At 47.3% G+C, this 21,708-nt stretch overlaps 1 protein-coding gene across 1 annotated transcript; it reads right to left on the bottom strand.

Moving 5' to 3' along the window:
• Positions 1 to 21: 21 nt before the first annotated feature.
• On the bottom strand, positions 22 to 20,624 carry LOC141109875 (nicotinamide N-methyltransferase-like). Its single transcript, XM_073601132.1, is given in 4 exon segments — positions 22 to 3,953; positions 13,661 to 13,763; positions 13,766 to 13,867; positions 20,612 to 20,624. Coding segments are annotated over 4 exon segments (648 nt in total). The 3' UTR covers positions 22 to 3,523.
• Between the last annotated feature and the right edge of the window lie 1,084 nt (positions 20,625 to 21,708).

Here is a 21,708-nt window from a genome sequence, read left to right as displayed (position 1 = left end):
AAACACAGAACACACAAAGAATGTAATAAAGGTGATTTACTTAGCTTTGATTAAAGATGTATTATAGATGATATGATACAGGATAAATACAGCATATTCAATCCAGGGGAGTCACAATCTCATTAGAAATGAGAAACCTGGAGACGACAGTCAACTTGATTCAGACTCTCTTCAGTCCTGAATCAAACCTCAAACTCGGGACTGGCCTCCTAGTCATATTTATATGGTAGGGAAAACAATAGCTACAACTGATGAAAAGAAAAGGTCAGCGGTTCCCAACTTCCCATAGCATAATGAAGCAGATGTCTCATGGATTAAACATGTTGTATATAGATAGAAGTGATTACTTTTACCATTACTAAGTTTCTTGTAATTCAATAACCAAAGTTATATATGAATATAGACCCATACTACACTGATCCACGGTGTTGATTCACATATTGTCACTATATTGTGATTGTGCAAATTATTGATTCACATATTGCCACTTATTTGTGGTATTATGCAATTTTTTATTGTTACTATATTAGATTTGTTTGCCAGAGCACAGCTCCCATTTTTTCATTGTTATTTTTTTGTGTATGTCTCACATTAGAGCTGCGGCCACGTTTAGGGGTTATAGGATACAGCGCAGTTTTATTTTCTATACATGAAAATAAAAGAAAGAAAGCCTAAAAAAAACAAATGCAGCCAGCCATCACATCTAAGAATTGATAAGCTGCAATATAATAAATGTTTGCTTTTGGGTTTAATAATGCTTTAATAGATGAACGGGGAGCAGGTAAGTAAGTTTCCACTGGGTGGTGAAGGGATTCAGTGATCTGGGTGCAGTTTTATCTCCACACTTGAAAGACTCTTTGAGAACATTTATGCACATGTTGCGCAACAAACTTTTGAACTTTTACTTGGGCACTTACAGAAGTTATTTTGTATCACTTAACTTAGTGTCAACACTTCAGTACATTTATGAGGAGAATATTTACTTTAACATTTTTGTATCCACTTTGTTGCACATTTTTGAATTTTTATCATTGTAGATACTGTGTTTTTGAGTTTAACATTATGATACTATTAGTGCTGTATTGAAGTTATACTATCATTGTTAGTATAACTTGTGCTAGTTAAAGGGGTTTTAAACCCTCATGGTTTTTCACCTTAATGCATTCTATGCAGGTGGTGAAATACATGTCAAGATATTTTTTACCACGTTGTTTGTCACTTGCCTCATCTAAAGTCCCAAACTCCCCCATTCTATGCATTAAGACCAAAAACCTTCTGTGGTGCTGCACCCCCCCCAGGCCCTGTTTTACTTACCTGACCCCAATCTTTCTCCAGCCGGGAACGAGCACACCAGATCTAGCTGGTGTCTCGTGTTCTGATTGGATAGATTGATAGCAGCGCAGCCATTGGCTCCCGCTGCTGTCAATCAAGTCCAATGACGCTGTGCGGGGGGGGGGGACTCCTGCATTCTGTGTGAATGGACACAGATGTGGGACTCGGGAGCACGCCCGTGCAGGTGTCCACCAAGGAGAGAGCTTCTCCAACGTGGACACTCAATGCGGGGAGGAGCCACCAGAGCTGCTGAGGGACCCCATAAGACGCGGTTCGGGGCCACTCTGTGCAAAATGAACTGCACAGTGGAGGTAAGTATGACATGTTTGTTTAAAAATAAAAAAATAAAAAACAAGGGTTTACAACCCCTTTAAATTATTGCCACTAATTGAATACCCAAAGCCAAAATCAGAATCTCTTCCAGCACAGTCAAGGACAATGGATACACCTAAAATAAATTGGCAATAATGCACAATTTACAGATCACACACTGGCATAAATCTTTCCCTTGTGCCAGACTTTATATGTAATTGGTAAAAAATATGTTGGCAGGTGTAGTGCCCCTTTATTTGTAACCTCTCATGTGGTGTGTGCATGTGTGTGTGTGGCGGGAGTATGCCCTTTTAATACCAGCTGTGGGTGGGGCCTGGCTGTTTGGGGGATGAAAACAGTACAATCCTGACCAACAATATGTAGGTCTGTATCATGTGTAAAGACTGAGAGGGCTGAACTGTCAAGCTGACTAGAGGAGGACACACAGGGGTGGGTTTACTAAAACTGGAAAGTGCACAATCTGGTGCAGATCTGCATAGAAACCGATCAGCTTTTGACAAAGCCTAATTGAATAACCTGAAGTTAGAAGCTGTTTGGTTACAATGCACAGCTGCACCAGATTTTGCAGTGGCAGTACTTATGTATGTACTAACTGCTATGTACTATGTTATTTGTTCATGGCAATATACATGTGAAGATATTTTAAAGATATTCTAAAGTCCCAAACTCCCCCATGTACATATACCAAATAAATATGTTTTGAGTATTTTAATGAAAGCATTAACCCTGTGTCTCAGTTCACACTAGGGTGGCTTCAAAGTCGTCTGACGCTAACGCCGCCTCGCACAGCGTGACTCCCATGTGGCTTGCAAACGACTTCTGTAATAGAAGTCAATGCAAGCCGCTCTAAAGTCGCCCCCAAGTAGTAAAGGAACCTTTTTCTAAGTCGGAACAACTTGAGTCACTCAGATTAGAACGGTTCCATTGCGCTGCATAGAGCAGTGTTTCTCAACTCCAGTCCTCAAGGCGCCCCAACAGCTCATGTTTTCAGGCCTTCCGTTAGTTTGCACAGGTGGTTTGATCAGTTTTACTGCCTTATGCTGCCCATACACGGTTCGAATTTTGAAAGAATTTTCTTTCGAAAATCGTATCAAAAAATTTTTCGTACGAATTTCGCACCGTTAGTGGGCTGCAACAACGGCCGATTTTCGTGCGGCAATCAAATTTGAGGAATCGGAGATGTGGGAAATTTTTTGAAAAACGAACAATTTTCTAATCAATGATGGGAGAATTGTGCATGAAATGTAATAAGAAAAGAAAATTTACGGAGAGAAAAGAAGATTCCCACCCACAAAAATTCTTTTCTGTAGCAACATGAGATGAAATTGAAGGCTTGGTTGGCCGAATTTCGAAAATCAATGGTGGCATCATCGGATCACAAAAAAAATGAATTTTCTGATTTTGAAAAGAAAATTTGTTCGAAATTCAACCGTGTATGGCCTGCTTTAGTAATTACCATATCCGTTTCATCTGAGGGAAATCCTGAAAACATGACCTGTTGGGGTGCCTTGAGGACTGGAGTTGAGAAACACTGGCATAGAGCACGACTTGTCAGGGGGCTAAGTCAGGTCGCTCCAGTGTGAACCGGCACTGAAAGTTTGTATTATTCTTGGTGAGTGAATTGGTATCATTCTATTGTTTCCCTATATGGGTATCTCAAGTCCCTCTTTTGTTATAGACAAGGCACTTGCACTTCCTGAGCTTACAAGAATAGGTAAAGTAGATTTCATAACCGACATCCTGATTTTATAAAATTAAGAATGGGTCCAAAAAATATAGGTGTTACTTGCCACATTTATTCAGTTTTTATGAGAAATTGAGAATGTACTACATGTACTTTGTTTGGAAATCATTACAGTTACACTGGTTTACGAGCATTGACATAATAATGAGTGTCAGCAGAAAAAATGTCCACCTCTGACTGATAATTCTGGGCAGTAAATTTAGTTTCCAAAATTTCATAACCAGCATCTTTAAGTGCCTTCTCTAGTCCCTCTTTCGTTATAGGCAAGGAACTAAAAAACTTGTCACCAACAGAGTAGTAGCAACCATTTAACATGCTCAAAAGTAGTAGATGGCCCCCAGGCTTGATTAAGGCCTTTAAATTTGTTAGGGCATTATAAAAGGAATCCATATCTTTACAACATACTTCAAGACAGAGACAAGACATAACACAATCCACAGGTGTTAATGTTAGGGGATCAAAAGGATTTTTCTTCAGGACATCACACCTGAGAACCTCTTTCACCTTACTACGGAGCTTCTCAGCTTTTTCCTCACAGCTCATTCTGAAAAACAAAGACAGAAATCCTTAATCGCTTTCATTATTAATCAACATCTTTCCTTTGTGAGCCACCAGCTAACACTTTGCATAGCTTATGGCTCTCAATCCAGGTTGTCAGTGACCATACTTAGGGAGGGGGGAGCAGTTTCCCAACTTTGCCCCTGGCACTGGATGACCTTGCTCCAGCAGTACATACTTCTTAGGAAAGCTGAAGGTTTTACCAAAAAGCTTGGTACATTAACCGCTTCAGCCCCGGAAGATTTTACTCCCTTCCAGATCCACTTTTTGCAATTCGGCACTGCGTCGCATTAACTGACAATTGCACGGTCATGCGACGTTGCACCCAAACAAAATTGACTTCCTTTTTTTCCCACAAATAGAGCTTTCTTTTGGTGGTATTTAATCACCTCTGCGGTTTTTATTTTTTGCGCTATAAACAAAAAAAGAGCGTAAATTTTGAAAAAAAACGCATTTTTTTTTACTTTTTGCTATAATAATTATCCCCCAAAAATATATAAAAAAAACAAATTTTTTCCTAAGTTTAGGCTGATATGTATTCTTCTACATATTTTTGGTAAAAAAAAAATCGCAATAAGCGTATACTGATTGGTTTGCGCAAAAGTTATAGCGTCTACAAAATAGGGGACAGTTTTATGGTATTTTTATTTTTTTTTTACTAGTAATGGTGGTGATCTGCAATTTTTATCGGGACTGCGACATTATAGCGGACACATTGGAAACTTTTGACACTATTTTGGGACCATTGTCATTTATACAGGGATCAGTGCTTAAAAAATGCACTACTTACTGTGTAAATGACACTGGCAGTGACCCCTAGGGGGCGATGAAGGGGTTAAGTGTGTCCTAGGGAGTGATTCTAACTGTGGGGGGATGGGCTTCAAGTTACATGACAGCGATCACTGCTCCCGATGACAGGGAGCGGTGATCTCTGTCATGACACAAACCAGAACAGGGAAATGCCTTGTTTACATAGGATAGGCACTTCCCCGTCCTGAGGCTCTGTGACACGATCGCCGGGAGACCGGCAGACATCGAGTCCGCCGGTCCCGCGGGCACGGTCAAGCTATACGTGGCGGGCATGCTCGCCTGCTATCCCCGGCTCTTAAAGGGGACATACAGGTACGCCCATTTGCCCACCGCTGCCATTGTGCCGACGTATATCGGCAAGTGGTTAAGCCCAACTCCAGTCAGCAATGTTAATTGCTGTTTATTTCCCTCTTTGTCCCTCTTCTCCATTTCAGTATGAGAGGTTCATATTCTCTGTCAGGTTTATTGCCTACCATGTCCTTATTGGAGAAAAATGTTCTTAATTCATATCCTGTCAGACACAGCTAGAAGTGTGGTAACATTTTGTATTACAAGATTTAAAACTTATTTAAAACCTACTCAACAATTCAAATAGCAAAAAAGATTTCCATGGGAATTTAACTTTGGCATGATAGCTATATATTGCTCTAGACACATAAAAGTTATAAATCACATTCCTGTACTCCTCCATGTCTTAGGTGGGTGGTGTCTGCCCCCCACCCAACCTATTATTTAGCTTTAAATAGAGTGGTAAGGGTAAGAGCTTCTGGTAGATTATCTGTGTTAATAAAGTATAAGGTAAGTTATCAGAGCACTAGGAATATTAAATCCCCAGCAGCTGGATATATTCTGCCCCCTTGCAGAGAAAATGATCAAATTTAACACAAAACCAGTGCTTAGTGGAGGCACCCCAAAATACATTCTGCTACTCGCCCCCAGTATGGCGATACCACATGTGAGACTTTTACGCAGCCTGGCCACATAGAGAGGCTCAACATGCAGGGAGCATCATCAGGCATTCTAGGAGCATAAATTACACATATAATTTCCTGATGACCTATCACACTTTTGAAGGTCCTGGAGCACCAGGGCAATGGAAGCACCCACAAAATGACCCCATTTTGAAAAGAAAACACCCCAACGTATATTCTATGGGGCATGGGCTGGTGACAGGTACTCGGGTACTCTGATAATCTGGTGACAGGTACTCGGGTACTCTGATAAGCTGGTGACAGGTACTCGGGTACTCTGATGGCCTGGTGATAGGTACTCGGGTACTCTGATGGGCTGGTGACAGGTATTTAGGTACTCTGATGGGCTGGTGACAGGTACTCATGTACTCTGATGGGCTGGTGACAGGTACTCATGTACTCTGATGGGCTGATGTTAGGTACTCAGGTACTTTGATGGGCTGGTGACAGGTACTTGGGTACTCTGATGGGCTGGTGACAGGTACACGGGTACTCCGATGAGCTGGAGATAGGTACCCGGGTACTCTGATGGGCTGGTGACAGGTACTCGGGTACTCTGATGGGCTGGTGACAGGTACTCGGGTACTCTGATGGGCTGGTGACAGGTACTTGGGTACTCTGATGGGATGGTGACAGGTACTTGGGTACTCTGATGGGATGGTGACAGGTACTCAGGTACTCTGATGAGCTGGAGATAGGTACTCTGGGGCTGGTGACAGATACTCTGATGCTGGTGACAGGTACTCTGATGCTGGTGACAGGAACTCGGGTACTCTGATGGGCTGGAGATAGCTACTCGGGTACTCTTATGGGCCGGTGACAGGTACTCGGGTACTCTGATGGGCTGGAGATAGGTACTTGGGTAGTCTGATGGGCTGGTGACAGGTATTCGTGTACTCTGATGAGCTGGAGATAAGTGCTCGGGTACTCTGATGGGCTGGTGACAGGTACTCGGGTACTCTGATGGGCTGGTTATAGGTACTCGGGTACTCTGATGGGCTGGTTATAGGTACTCAGGTACTCTGATGGGCTGGTGACAGGTACTCGGGTACTTTGATGGACTGGTGACAGGTACTGAGGTGCTCTGATGAGCTGGTGACAGTTATTCGGTTACTCTGATGGGCTGGTGACAGGTACTTGGGTACTCTGCTGAGCTGGAGATAGGTACTCTGGGGCTGGTGACAGGTACTTTGATGCTGGTGAGAGGTACTCTGATGCTGGTGACAGGTACTCTGATGCTGGTGACAGGAACTCTGATGCTGGTGACAGGAACTCTGATGCTGGTGACAGATACTCTGGGGCTGGTGACAGATACTCGGGTACTCTGATGGGCTGGTGACAGGTACTTCTGGTGGGCTGATGACAGGTACTCTTGGGCTGGTGACAGGTCCTCTTTATTTGTGGGGCAATCAGGGGGCCAATTTTATTGGCTCTTTACCCTGAGGGACACGCCTCATCCCCGGGGGCCCGCAGGAGCATCGAGAACCAGAGAACGTCATATGACATCCACCCAGAGGGAGGAGATGTTCCTGCTGGCGTCATTTTACTTGGGTACTCTGATGGCCTGGTGACAGGTACTCAGGTACTCTGATGGGCTGATGATAGGTACTCAGGTACTTTGATGAGCTGGAGATAGGTACTCAGGTACTCTGATGGGCTGGTGACAGGCACTCGGGTACTCTGATGGGCTGGTGACAGGCACTTGGGTACTCTGATGGTCTGGTGATAGGTACTTGGGTACTCTGATGGGCTGGTGACAGGTACTCAGGTACTCTCATGAGCCGGTGACAGGTACTCGGGTACTCAAGGGCTGGTAACAGGTACTCGGGGTACTCTGATGAGTTGGAGATAGGTACTCGGGTACTCCGATGTCCTGGTGACAGGTACTCGGGTACTCTGATGGGCTGGTGATAGGTACTTGGGTACTCTGATGGGCTGGTGTCAGGAAGTCAGGTACTCTGATGAGCTGGAGATAGGTACTTGGGTACTCTTATGGGCTGGTGACAGGTACTCGGGTACTCTGATGGGCCGGTGACAGGTACTCGGGTACTCTGATGAGTTGGAGATAGGTACTCGGGTACTCCGATGTCCTGGTGACAGGTACTCGGGTACTCTGATGGGCTGGTGATAGGTACTTGGGTACTCTGATGGGCTGGTGTCAGGAAGTCAGGTACTCTGATGAGCTGGAGATAGGTACTTGGGTACTCTTATGGGCTGGTGACAGGTACTCGGGTACTCTGATGGGCCGGTGACAGGTACTCGGGTACTCTGATGGGCTGGTGACAGGTACTTGGGTACTCTGATGGGATGGTGACAGGTACTCAGGTACTCTGATGAGCTGGAGATAGGTACTCTGGTGCTGGTGACAGATACTTTGATGCTGGTGAGAGGTACTCTGATGCAGGTGACAGGTACTTTGATGCTGGTGACAGGTACTCTGATGCTGGTAACAGGAACTTGGGTACTCTGATGAGCTGGAAATAGGTACTCGGGTACTCTGATGGGCCGGTGACAGGTACTCAGGTACTCGGATAGGCCGGTGACAGGTACTCGGGTACTCTGATGGGCTGGAGATAGGTACTCGGGTACTCTGATGGGCTGGTGATAGGTACTTGGGTACTCTGATGGGCTGGAGACAGGTACTCGGGTACTCTGATGGGCTGGTGAGTGGCACTCGGGTACTCTGATGAGCTGGAGATAGGTACTTGGATAGTCTGATGGGCTGGTGACAGGTACTTGTGTACTCTAATGAGCTGGAGATAAGTGCTCGGGTACTCTGGTGGGCTGGTGATGGACACTTGGGTACTCTGATGGGCTGGTGACAGGTACTCAGGTACTCTGATGGGCTGGTTATAAGTACTCAGGTACTCTGATGGGCTGGTGACAGGTACTCGGGTACTCTGATGGGCTGGTGACAGGTACTCGGGTACTTTGATGGACTGGTGACAGGTACTGAGGTGCTCTGATGAGCTGATGACAGTTATTCGGTTACTCTGATGGGCTGGTGACAGGTACTCGGGTACTCTGATGAGCTGGAGATAGGTACTCTGGGGCTGGTGACAGGTACTTTGATGCTGGTGAGACAAGTCATGGACAAGTCACTGCCTTTAAGTGGCCAGCCCTCACGCACAAGGTATGTGCTTGTGAGGGGAGGGGTTGAGGTACAGTCGCAAATACTTGTATTTTCTCATGTCATATCTCGCCTTCCGCCCCTTGTTTTCTTTCTCCAGCCCTTCTAGATCGGACCCTCAGATCGTGGTTCAGAATGACAGAGACCTTGCCAGGCCACAATATCACTCATCGTCTAGATCCAGACGAGACTCTCCGTCTGGAACTCACCACTAGAGGAGATGTTCCCATTCCTCCTCCAAACACCGCTCCCACCGCCATGACAGCCGCTCTGATCGAAGAGCATGCTGGGGATGTGGAACATGAGTTCCAGAGGGCAAGACACTGTGTGACCGTTGCTATGCCCGTGCGATTGGGGAAAAAGATGGAAAACCAGCGTTTGGAGTCTCTCATGTAACGTGTGGTGCAACAATTCCTGAAAGAGATGGATACATTCCACACGTTGAGCCAATCTACTACTTTGTCTGGCCCTCTGGCTGACGAGGCCTGTGATGGTCCGGGCACTTCCCAGCCCTACGTTGCCTCTTCGGATGATGAACCTGAAGATGAAGAGGACATCGGAGGCTTTGACCACCAGTGGTTTCGCCACTAATCAAAGCAATTAAGGAGGCCCTTAAGTGGGAAGACTCCTCCACCCCCCAGCTAAACAGAAAAAGTTCTTTAAACATCTGGGGAAAGAACGCTCAAACTTTCCGCTCCTTTCTGAATTAAAGGACATCATTGATGAGGAATGGAGTAAGACGAACAAGAAGTCCTCCATGTCAAATAAAACCTCCAGATTATACCCCTTCAAGTCAGAAGAAGTAAAGTATCTGGAAAAAGCTCCCCTTGTGGATGCAGCCCTAATGCATCTGGCCAAACACGTTACTCTCCCTTTGGAAGATGCGGTGTCCTTCAAGGATGGTCTTGAGAGAAAGATAGATCAGGATTTGAAGAAAATTTACGGGCTTGCCTGTAAACCGGCCCTGGCACTAGCAGCCATGTCGAAGGCCATGGAGGCCTGGACAGAGAATGTAGATTCCTTCCTCAGGGATGTTTTGGAGGAGCTGGCTGGAAGTTCAGCAGCTGCAGAACTAAAGCTGGCGGCAGTCTTCCTGGGGGAGGCGTCTATCGATTTGATCCGCCTACTGGCACGAATTATGTTATCATCAGTCACGGCCAAACGTGCTTTATGGTTGCATCCTTGGTTCACCGACCTGGTCTCCAAGCAAGCCTGGTGTAAAATTCCCTTTGAGGGGTCCTCACTGTTTGGCAACAAATTAGATTATGCCATAACACGGGCCACGGGCGGTAAGTCGGGCTTCCTTCCCCAAGACAGGCGTCTGCTTGGATGGAAGAAACCCCAGAATAGAAAACGCAGGCCGGAGTGCTCCAGAGAAGCACGCTCCTACAAGTCTGGCCGAGACTTCAGGAAAAATTGGAGCAGAGGACAGGCATCCTTTTGTAAGCCCGCTAAAGGCCAGACATCCAGCGGATGTGAGCAGGCCAAGTCCTTTTAAGATTGCGCCCGCCCAGGCAGGTCGGGTGGGGGCTCGTCTGCTCCTCTTCCGGCACGTCTGGGTGGCCTCAATCTCGGACTACTGGGTCTTAAGGACAGTCTCGGTAGGGCACAGATGGGCTTTCTCCAGTACTCCTACCCCCAGATTCGTCTCCACTCAACTTCCTCGTTCAGAGGAACAGAAACAAGTGTTACTGTCCTACGTGGACTTACTGAAGGCTCAGGGAGCAGTGGTACATGTCCCAAAGGACGAATGGTTCCAAGGCATATACTCCCCTCTCTTCCTAGTGCAAAAGAAGAGTGGTTCTTGGCGCCCAGTCATAGACCTGACCTACCTCAACAAGTTCATAGAGCATGGAAAGTTCAAAATGGAAACCCTGTCAACCATCCAGCAAGCCATACAGCCAGGCGATTGGATGATTTCAATTGACTTAAAAGGCGCTTATTTCCACTTCCCGGTGGAAAAGCAATTTTACAAATATCGCCGATTCCAAGTCGGGCAAGATCATCTACAATTTATCTGCCTCCCCTTCGGGCTGACAACGTCCCCCCGGGTCTTTTCAAAGGTTCTCTTGGCCATAGTGGCTCGCATCAGATTAAAAGGGATACGTTTTACCATTACCTCGACGATCTCCTAGTGTTGTCTCAAAACAGAGAGCAGTTGCTGGTCCACCTGGAGCAAGTGATCTCCACCCTGTCCAGCTTCAGGTGGCTTCTGAACTTGTAAAAAAGTCATCTAGACCCAGTTCAACGTTTAATATACTTAGGGGCTCAGTTCGATACAGTGGAAAACACCATCTCCCTTCCAATAGAGAAGATCCCGACTGTTTGAGACCCACACGCCCCACGTCTGAAAGCTTCCCAGAGCCTGGAGATTGTCGGCACGATGGTCTCCATGACTCCCATGATCAAATGGGCCTTGTGGAGGTTACGCCCTTTCCAGTCAGGTTTCCTCAGGCAATGGAAGTCAGGAGACAAAAAACAAAATTTCCACATAACTACAACGATGAGGAACAGCCTCTTCTGGTGGCTTCAGCGCAAAAACCTTCTAACTTGCCACTCCATTGTCCCCATCTCCTGGGTCATGGTCACGACTGACGCCAGCGGTACTGGTTGGGGAGCCTTCTGCAGATCGAACCTTGCTCAGGGCAAGTGGGACACTCGCCTCCCAATCCGGGCTCGAACATCCTGGAACTTCGAGCAGCCTGGTGCCCTCCAGTCCTTCTCTCACCTTCTGAAAGGGGAGTCGGTGTTAAGGATGGACAACACCAAGGCGGTCTCCTATGTGAAAAAGCAAGGGGGTACTCAGAGCTCCACACTCCTTCAAGAAGTCGAACCCATTCTATCATGGGCACAGAAGAATCTTTCCAACATCTCAGCAGTCTTCGTCCCAGGAGTCCAGAACACTCAAGTGGACTTCCTATCACGTACTCAGTTGGACAAAAACGAGTGGTCCCTTCATGTACAGCCATTCAAGTGGATCCTGTCACTGGGAATCGATCCCGAAGTAGATCTGTTCGTTTCCCCCTGCAATTTCAAGGTGAAGAAATTTTACACCCGAGGCCATTGTAGCCAGGCCTTTGGAACAGATGCCCTGACGGATCAGTGGAGGTTCAGGAGGGCGTATGCCTTTACCCCACTTCCATTTATCCTGAGATTCCTGCAGAGGCTCCGAGCAGAAGCAGTCGAAGTGGTGACAATAGCTCCCTATTGGCCAAACAGGCCTTGGTTCCCCCTCCTTATCTAACTCAGTTTCCAGGACCCGGTGCCTCTATCTCTCAGGCTGGACCTTCTTTCTCAGGGGACAGTCCTACACCCTTGTCCGGCAGTACTGAGACTGATGGTCTGGTTCTTGATAGGGATAGGCTAGAATCCCTTGGGTGCGCCTCAAAAGTGATCTCCACCCTCATGAGCTCAAGAAGATCAAGCACAAATAAAGTTTATAGGAGAATCTGGGCCAAATTCGTGGAATTTTGCTCTTTTATGGATAGGTCTTTCAGACATCCAGAAGTCCAGGATATTCTCAGCTTCCTTCAAACTGGTCTAGATCTACCCTTATCTATCAGCTCTCTTAGAGTCCAAGTATCTACTTTGTCGGCATTCTCTGGTACTTCATGGGCGGTTCATCCCTTGATTCGGCAATTTTTCCTCGGAGCGTCAAGGCTCAAGCCCCAAAGAAAACCCAGATTTCCCAAGTGGGACCTTCCCTTTGTCCTCGACTCAATCTCTGGACTCAGTACCACAGGGCCCTCCCTGCTTTCCATCAAGGACTTTTCAGCTAAAGTAGCCTTTTTAGTAGCCGTCACCTCAGCTAAAAGGGTCTCTGAGATCGGCTCACTGGGTCATGAAGAACCCTTCCTGACGTTTTTTCCCGGACTGAGTAGTCCTCATCCCCATGCTAGGTTCAAACCCGAAAGTGTCTTCGGTGTTCCACGAGAATCAGGAGATCGTCTTACCTACATTCAGGTCCCCGGGGTCCACTGAAACTCACCACCTGGTTGTAGGCAAAGCTTTAAAAGAATATATACAAATTACTTCTCCCTTTAAGCGTTCTGATCACCTCTTTATCCTGCATTCTGGTAGCAATAAAGGAAAGAAGGCCTCAACCAGGACACTCGTGGCCTGGATTGTGCAGACCATCCAGCAAGCATACAGCATACAGGGCTAAGGGCTTGGCTCCTCCAGAGGTGGTGACAGCTCACTCCACCAGGGGAATGGCAGCCTCGTGGGCGGCGGCCCGACATGTGGCTCCAGACACCATTTGCAAAGCGGCCCCCTGGGTCTCTATTAATACATTTATGTCTCATTACTGCATAGAGCCTGCTTCACTGTCCTCTGTAAACTTTGGTTAAAAATCCTATCAGTTGATAGGACAAATTAAAAATTATTTTTTTCAGCATACCCACCAGTGTGGTTGGCTAGTTATTTCCCACATGTAGGCTGCCATGGAGTCTGTCAGGAAAAATGTAAATTTATTGTCAAATACCGTAATTTTCCTTTCCTGATGGACTCCATGGCAGACGGAGTTCCCACCTATTGGTCAAAGAGTAGGCTAGTTACGGAACGCAGTATCTAGCGGTGAGTGCTCATTTATGGGAATGGGGTCCTATAGCATTGGAGAGGAGGTGGGGTTAACCCACACGTAGGCTGCCATGAAGTCCATCAGGAAAGTAAAATTACGGTATTTGACAATAAATTTTCCTTTTTATCTAATATATTGGGACTACTGCCTCTACTAAGTGCTGGTATTATGTTCAATTTTGTTAATAAAATAAAGTATCACACCTATTTCCTTCCAGTTCACACACACGTTTGACACATGAGGTCCAGTCGAATTTCCCAGGTTCATTCTTTAACCATTTCTTCAGCTCAGCGAGGTTTTTTCCAAGAAATCAGACACAATTATGTTGTTGAAAACCTTACAAGCAGAGAGAAGTTGATAGATGGTTGGACCAGTACCAATATCAATTATAGTGTCTCCTCCAACACCACCTTATTGGACAAGATAGAATAAGAGATTGCAATTATTTACCAGCAGCACTTTTTTCTTTTTGCAAACATGCTTGCAAGACAAAGACAGACCATGGGAATGCTAAGGAATGCTCTTCAACTCCCTGCACTTTGGGAGAGGTTTATAAAGGCTGAGAGTCTAAATAATGTGCCACATATTCTAGGGCTTATGAACTTCTTCTTGTTTGGAAGCTGTATATAAATGTTCTCCATCATGATGTGCCATCTTGGTGATATGTTTATGAAGCTTCTTTTTGAGAGTGTGAAATCATTGGATTGGTTACCAATTATGTGATCAGTGTCACTATATCAGCTATCAGATAGTGAGCACACTCAGGCTGGAGGTACACAAAATGAAAGCCCTCCAGATAAACACTTGTATATATTGTCTGTAGTGTTCATCTTCAGTGTGATATAGTTAGTGTAATTGTCAGACACAGTTGCACTACTAAAAATACTGAAAAATTCATTAAAAGGGGAAAAAAAATTAAAAATAATGAATTGTGTGCCAAATAAAATATCTGTCCCTAAAATATTAACAACAATGATTTAGGTATGCAAATAATCAGTTCTTTTTAAGTTAAATAAGCTCCTTGAGGTTAGGGACTGATGTGAATGTACAATGTATATGTAAAGTGTTGCGTAAATTGACGGTACTATATAAGTACCTGAAATAAATAAATAAATGACACATGCAGACACTGCACAATTTGCCAGAGCATCTAAATATCATTGACCTCTGGGTGAAAAAGAGTTAAAGATGAACTCCAGGCAAACAGTTAAAATGCACAATTTATATATATATATATATATATATATATATATATATATATATATATATATATATATATATATATATATATATATATATATATATACACACACACACACACACACACACACATACATACATACATACATACATACAGTATCTTACAAAAGATAGTACACATTGTAAATATTTTATTCTATCTTTTCTTATGACAACACTGAAGAAATTACACTTTGCTACAATGTAAAGTAGTGAGTGCACAGCTTGTATAGCAGTGTAAATTTGCTGTCCCCTCAAAATAACTCAACACACCATTAATGTCTAAACCGCTGGCAACAAAAGTAAGCACACCCCTAGGGGAAAATGTCCAAATTGGACCCAAAGTGTCAATATTTTGTGTGGCCACCATTATTTTCCAGCACTGCCTTAACCCTCTTGGGCATGGAGTTAACCAGAGCTTCACAGGTTGCCACTGGAGTCCTCTTCCACTCCTCCATGACGACATCATGAAGCTAATGGATGTTAGAGACCCTCGCGCTCAGGGGCGCAACTAGAAATCACAGGGCCCCATAGCAAAATGTTGTATGGGCCCCCCCCAAATGAAATGAACTAATGCCATTGAACAACAAATTACCACACTCATGTGGCACAGTACCCAGGCAACAGCTTATATTAATTTCGAACAAAACAAAAATTTGCCAATAAAATCTACAGGTTACATTTAGTACATTATAGTGTAAGTAAAGTCAAAAAAGTTTTTTTCAAGTTTTGCACCCCCACAACTAATGCCCCAGAGATTGTGGGGAAGAGGCCCTTGTCCACATCTGCACGGGGACAAGGTGCTTTTCCAGGCACTGTGCAAAACAGATGACAGTCTGTCTACTTCTTGTCCAGACTCCAGAGCCTCCTCATGTGCCGAAAATGATGTCCCTTCACAGGCGTGCTCGAGCGTTCTGCCCCGCCCACTCTACTCTCTGCTCCTGCCTCCTGCTGTATGCGGCTGCCTGTGTCGGGACACGGCCGGATTCGCGGGGCCGGGAGGCTTAACAGTAAGCTTACATTCCTCGGAGTGGAGTGCTTCCTTACATCTCAGGTGTCCCCAGTGGAGTGCCTCCTTACATCTCAGGTGTCCCCAGCGGAGTTCCTCCTTACATCTCAGGTGTCCCCAGCGGAGTGCTTCCTTACATCTCAGGTGTCCCCAGCAGAGTGCCTCCGTACATCTCAGGTGTCCCCAGCGGAGTGCCTCCTTACATCTCAGGTGTCCTCAGCGGAGTGCCTCCTTACATCTCAGGTGTCCCCAGCGGAGTGTTTCCTTACATCTCAGGTGTCCCCAGCGGAGTTCCTCCTTACATCTCAGGTGTCCCCAGCGGAGTGCTTCCTTACATCTCAGGTGTCCCCAGCAGAGTGCCTCCGTACATCTCAGGTGTCCCCAGTGGAGTGCCTCCTTACATCTCAGGTGTCCCCAGCAGAGTGCCTCCTTACATCTCAGGTGTCCCCAGCGGAGTGCTTCCTCACAGCTCAGGTGTCCCCAAAGTGCCTCCTTACATCTCAGGTGTCTCCAGCCGAGTGCCTCCTTATATCTCAGGTGTCCCCAGCAGAGTGCTTCCTTAGAGCTCAGGTGTCCCCAGTGGAGTGCTTCCTTACATCTCAGGTGTCCCCAGCAAGAGTGCCTCCTTACATCTCAGGTGTCCCCAGCGGAGTGCCTCCTTACATCTCAGGTGTCCACAGCGGAGTGCCTCCTTACATCTCAGGTGTCCACAGCGGAGTGCCTCCTTACATCTCAGGTGTCCACAGTGGAGTGCTTCCTTACATCTCAGGTGTCCCCAGCGGAGTGCTTCCTTACATCTCAGGTGTCCCCAGCGGAGTGCCTCCTTACATCTCAGGTGTCCCCAGCGGAGTGCTTCCTTACATCTCAGGTGTCCCCAGCAGAGTGCCTCCGTACATCTCAGGTGTCCCCAGTGGAGTGCCTCCTTACATCTCAGGTGTCCCCAGCAGAGTGCCTCCTTACATCTCAGGTGTCCCCAGCGGAGTGCTTCCTCACAGCTCAGGTGTCCCCAAAGTGCCTCCTTACATCTCAGGTGTCTCCAGCCGAGTGCCTCCTTATATCTCAGGTGTCCCCAGCAAGAGTGCCTCCTTACATCTCAGGTGTCCCCAGCGGAGTGCCTCCTTACATCTCAGGTGTCCCCAGCGGAGTGCCTCCTTACATCTCAGGTGTCCACAGCGGAGTGCCTCCTTACATCTCAGGTGTCCACAGCGGAGTGCCTCCTTACATCTCAGGTGTCCACAGTGGAGTGCTTCCTTACATCTCAGGTGTCCCCAGCGGAGTGCTTCCTTACATCTCAGGTGTCCCCAGCGGAGTGCCTCCTTACATCTCAGGTGTCCCCAGCGGAGTGCCTCCTTACATCTCAGGTGTCCCCAGTGGAGTGTTTTCTTACATCTCAGGTGTCCCCAGCGGAGTGCCTCCTTACATCTCAGGTGTCCCCAGCGGAGTGCTCCCTCACAGCTCAGGTGTCCCCAAAGTGCCTCCTTACATCTCAGGTGTCTCCAGCCGAGTGCCTCCTTATATCTCAGGTGTCCCCAGCAAGAGTGCCTCCTTACATCTCAGGTGTCCCCAGCGGAGTGCCTCCTTACATCTCAGGTGTCCCCAGCGGAGTGCCTCCTTACATCTCAGGTGTCCCCAGCAGAGTGCCTCCTTACATCTCAGGTGTCCCCAGCGGAGTGCTTCCTCACAGCTCAGGTGTCCCCAAAGTGCCTCCTTACATCTCAGGTGTCTCCAGCCGAGTGCCTCCTTATATCTCAGGTGTCCCCAGCAAGAGTGCCTCCTTACATCTCAGGTGTCTCCAGCAGAGTGCCTCCTTACATCTCAGGTGTCTCCAGCAGAGTGCCTCCTTACATCTCAGGTGTCCACAGCGGAGTGCCTCCTTACATCTCAGGTGTCCCCAGCGGAGTGCCTTCTTACATCTCAGGTGTCCCCAGCGGAGTGCCTCCTTACATCTCAGGTGTCCCCAGTGGAGTGTTTCCTTACATCTCAGGTGTCCCCAGTGGAGTGTTTCCTTACATCTCAGGTGTCCCCAGCGGTGTCTCCGCCCCAGCGGAGTGCCTCCTTACATCTCAGGTGTCCCCAGCGGAGTGCCTCCTTACATCTCAGGTGTCCCCAGTGGAGTGTCTCCTTACATCTCAGGTGTCCCCAGTGGAGTGTTTCCTTACATCTCAGGTGTCCCCAGCGGTGTCTCCGCCCCAGCGGAGTGCCTCCTTACATCTCAGGTGTCCACAGCGGAGTGCCTCCTTACATCTCAGGTGTCCACAGTGGAGTGCCTCCTTACATCTTAGGTGTCCACAGCGGAGTGCCTCCTTACATCTCAGGTGTCCACAGTGGAGTGCCTCCTTACATCTCAGGTGTCCACAGTGGAGTGCTTCCTTACATCTCAGGTGTCCCAAGCGGTGTCTCCGCTGCCATTACTGAAGGCCAAGGGGGAAAAAAATAGAGGCAGAGCCGGCCGGCTACAATAGAAATTGAGCTGCGGCACCGCCCACCCACCACCCCTTTCCACAACAGGTTACGGAGTGCCTTCTTACATCTCAGGTGTCCCCAGCGGAGTGCCTCCTTACATCTCAGGTGTCCCCAGTGGAGTGTTTCCTTACATCTCAGGTGTCCCCAGTGGAGTGTTTCCTTACATCTCAGGTGTCCCCAGCGGTGTCTCCGCCCCAGCGGAGTGCCTCCTTACATCTCAGGTGTCCCCAGTGGAGTGTTTCCTTACATCTCAGGTGTCCCCAGTGGAGTGTTTCCTTACATCTCAGGTGTCCCCAGCGGTGTCTCCGCCCCAGCGGAGTGCCTCCTTACATCTCAGGTGTCCCCAGCGGAGTGCCTCCGTACATCTCAGGTGTCCCCAGTGGAGTGTTTCCTTACGTCTCAGGTGTCCCCAGCGGTGTCTCCGCCCCAGCGGAGTGCCTCCTTACATCTCAGGTGTCCACAGCGGAGTGCCTCCTTACATCTCAGGTGTCCACAGCGGAGTGCCTCCTTACATCTCAGGTGTCCACAGTGGAGTGCCTCTTTACATCTCAGGTGTCCACAGCGGAGTGCCTCCTTACATCTCAGGTGTCCACAGTGGAGTGCCTCCTTACATCTCAGGTGTCCCCAGCGGAGTGCCTCCTTACATCTCAGGTGTCCCAAGCGGTGTCTCCGCTGCCATTACTGAAGGCCAAGGGGGAAAAAAATAGAGGCAGAGCCGGCCACAATAGAAATTGAGCTGCGGCACCGCCCACCCACCACCCCTTTCCACAACAGGTTACAGATGACAGACAGACCGGGGGCGGGGGGTGGGCGGCGCCGCAGCTCTATTTCTATTGTAGCCACTTCGCAGGCTCCGCTTTTCGTTTCTGACTCGTCTGGTCTTCTGGAAAATGGCGGCCGGCGGAGACGTTATCTCCGCGGGCCGTGGACCTCTAGCAGCGGCAACAGGCAGCGAAAAATCGGATAAAAAGTATTCTATTGGCAACTATGACCAGGCCCCACTCGGCTGCGGGCCCCATAGCGCCCGTGTGGGTCACTATGGCCGTAGTTCCGCCACTGCTTGCGCTCCTCCACCTTCCATTTGAGGATGCCCCACAGATGCTCAATAGGGTTTAGGACTGAAGACATGCTTGCCCAGTCCATCACCTTTACCCTCAGCTTCTTTAGCAAGGCAGTGATCATCTTGGAGGTGTGTTTGGGGTTGGAATACTGCCCTGTGGCCCAGTCTCCAAAGGGAGGGGATCTTGCTCTGCTTCAGTATGTCACAGTACATGTTGGCATTCGTGGTTCCCTCAATGAACTGTAGCTCCCCAGTGCCGGTAGCACTCATGCAGCCCCAGACCATGACACTCCCACCACCATGCTTGGCTGTAGGCAAGACAGGCTTTTCTTTGTACTTCTCACCTGGTTGCTTCCAAACACGCTTGACACCATCTGAACCAAATAAGTTTATCTTGGACTCATCGGTCAACAGGACATGGTTCCAGTAATCAATTTCCTTAGTCTGCTTGTCTTTCTTGTGCATCATCTTTAGAAGAGGCTTCCTTCTGGGGTGACAGCCATGCAGACCAATTTGATGCAGTGTGCGGCATATGGTCTGAGCACTGACAGGCTGACCCCCCTCCCTTCAACCTCTGCAGCAATGCTGGCAGCACTCATATGTCTATTTCCCAAAGACAACCTCTGGATGTGATGCTGAGCATGTGCACTCAACTTCTTTGGTCGACCATGGCGAGGCCTGTTCTGAGTGGAACCTGTCCTGTTAAAACGCTATATGGTCTTGGCCACCGTGCCGCAGCTCAGTTTCGGGGTCTTGGCAATCTTCTTTTAGCCTAGGCCATCTTTGTGTAGAGCAACGATTCTTTTTTTCAGATCCTCAGAGAGTTCCTTGCCATGTGGTGCCATTTTGAACTTCCAGTGACCAGTATGAGAGAGTGAGAGCGATAACACCAAATGTTTGGCTGAAGCCATTATCAATCGACTGTGTTTACTCTTTTTAAATCATAATGGCAATAGAAACTACCCAAATGACCCTGATCAAAAGTTGCAATCAATCAGTAACATCAATGACAGCTTGAAGTCTTTTGTGGTATTTGTGGACGAGGCTCTTTATCTTCTCAGATGGTAAAGCTGCCCATTCCTCTTGGCAAAAAGCCTCCAGTTCCTGTAAATTCTTGGGCTGTCTTGCATGAACTGCACGTTTGAGATCTCCCCAGAGTGGCTCAATGATATTGAGGTCAGGAGACTGAGATGGCCACTCCAGAACCTTCACTTTATTCTGCTGTAGCCAATGACAGGTCGACTTGGCCTTGTGTTTTGGATCATTGTCATGTTGGAATGTCTAAGGGCCCTTTCACACGTGCGGACCGTTCATTAGATCAGTTCAGTCACGTATTTTGTTGTCAGTAAACATCAGTTTTCATCCATTTTCATTTCCGTTTACCATCCGTTGTCATCCATTTTCCATCCGTTTTCCTTCCGTTGTCATTCGTTTTTCATCCGCTGCCATCCGTTTTTCATCCGTTGTCATCCGTTTTTCATCCGTTGTCATCCGTTTTTCATCTGTTGTCATCCGTTTTCCTTCCGTTATCATCCTTTTTGCATCCGCTTTATACCCGTTTATGTCCGTTTTTCATCCGTTTATGTCCGTTTTTTTTTTTTTTTTGTTCAGAACTGTCTTTAATCATTTTTTCATGAATTATGGGAATTTTCCCATGATTCTTTGTATTCCCCAGCGTGCATTGTGCTTCCCATGCTGCTTTGTGGTTTCAGCTTGCTTTGTGTTTCCTGATTCCTTGCTGTAGTGTACGTGCTTATTTACAGCAATGGATTTGGTCAGATTTTTTGAGCATGTGACATTATTTGTCATGCTATCTTATTGGAGGAGACAGAAAAGCATGACCAGGAAGATTTCTGCAAGACGCAGGTACTGGACACATCCCATGCTGCTCAAGAGGCCCACTGAAGGGTTTTTTGCTCTGCAGTATGCAGATCTGCGACGTTTCCCACAAAAATTTTTTAATTTTACGCGAATGTCTGTACCAACATTTGATTTTTTATTAGAAAAGTTGCATCCCCGTTTGGAAAGGATGAACACGGATATGAGATGTTGTGTGCCACCAGAGGAGCGACTTCCACTTACCCTGAGGTAAGCCAGCCAGCCTTTCTGCTTGATTATGTCCAGCATAATGTAGGATTCCTTTCATCATTTGTTCTACTCATCCTAGGTTTCTGGCATCTGGACTATCCTATACGTCCCTAAACCACTACTTTTTGGTGGGAACCTCTACAATTTCTGGAATTGTGCACAACACCTGTCAAGCAATATGGGAGGAGCTTCGGTGTACTGCAATGCCTGTTCCAGATACATCCACGTGGCAGGAAATAGCAAATGGGTTTTGGAAGAAGACCCAATTCCCTAATTGTGTTGGAGCCCTGGATGGGAAACACATCCGAATTCAGATGCCACCTGGATCTGGCTCACAATATTTTAACTATAAGAAATACTTCTCCCTTGTGCTTATGGCAATCTGTGACAGT

The sequence above is a fragment of the Aquarana catesbeiana genome, linkage group LG10, assembly GCF_042186555.1.
Source record: "Aquarana catesbeiana isolate 2022-GZ linkage group LG10, ASM4218655v1, whole genome shotgun sequence".
NCBI lineage: Eukaryota > Metazoa > Chordata > Amphibia > Anura > Ranidae > Aquarana > Aquarana catesbeiana.
Note: the sequence above shows the minus strand (reverse complement) of the source record. Positions and strands in the feature narration are given on the sequence as shown.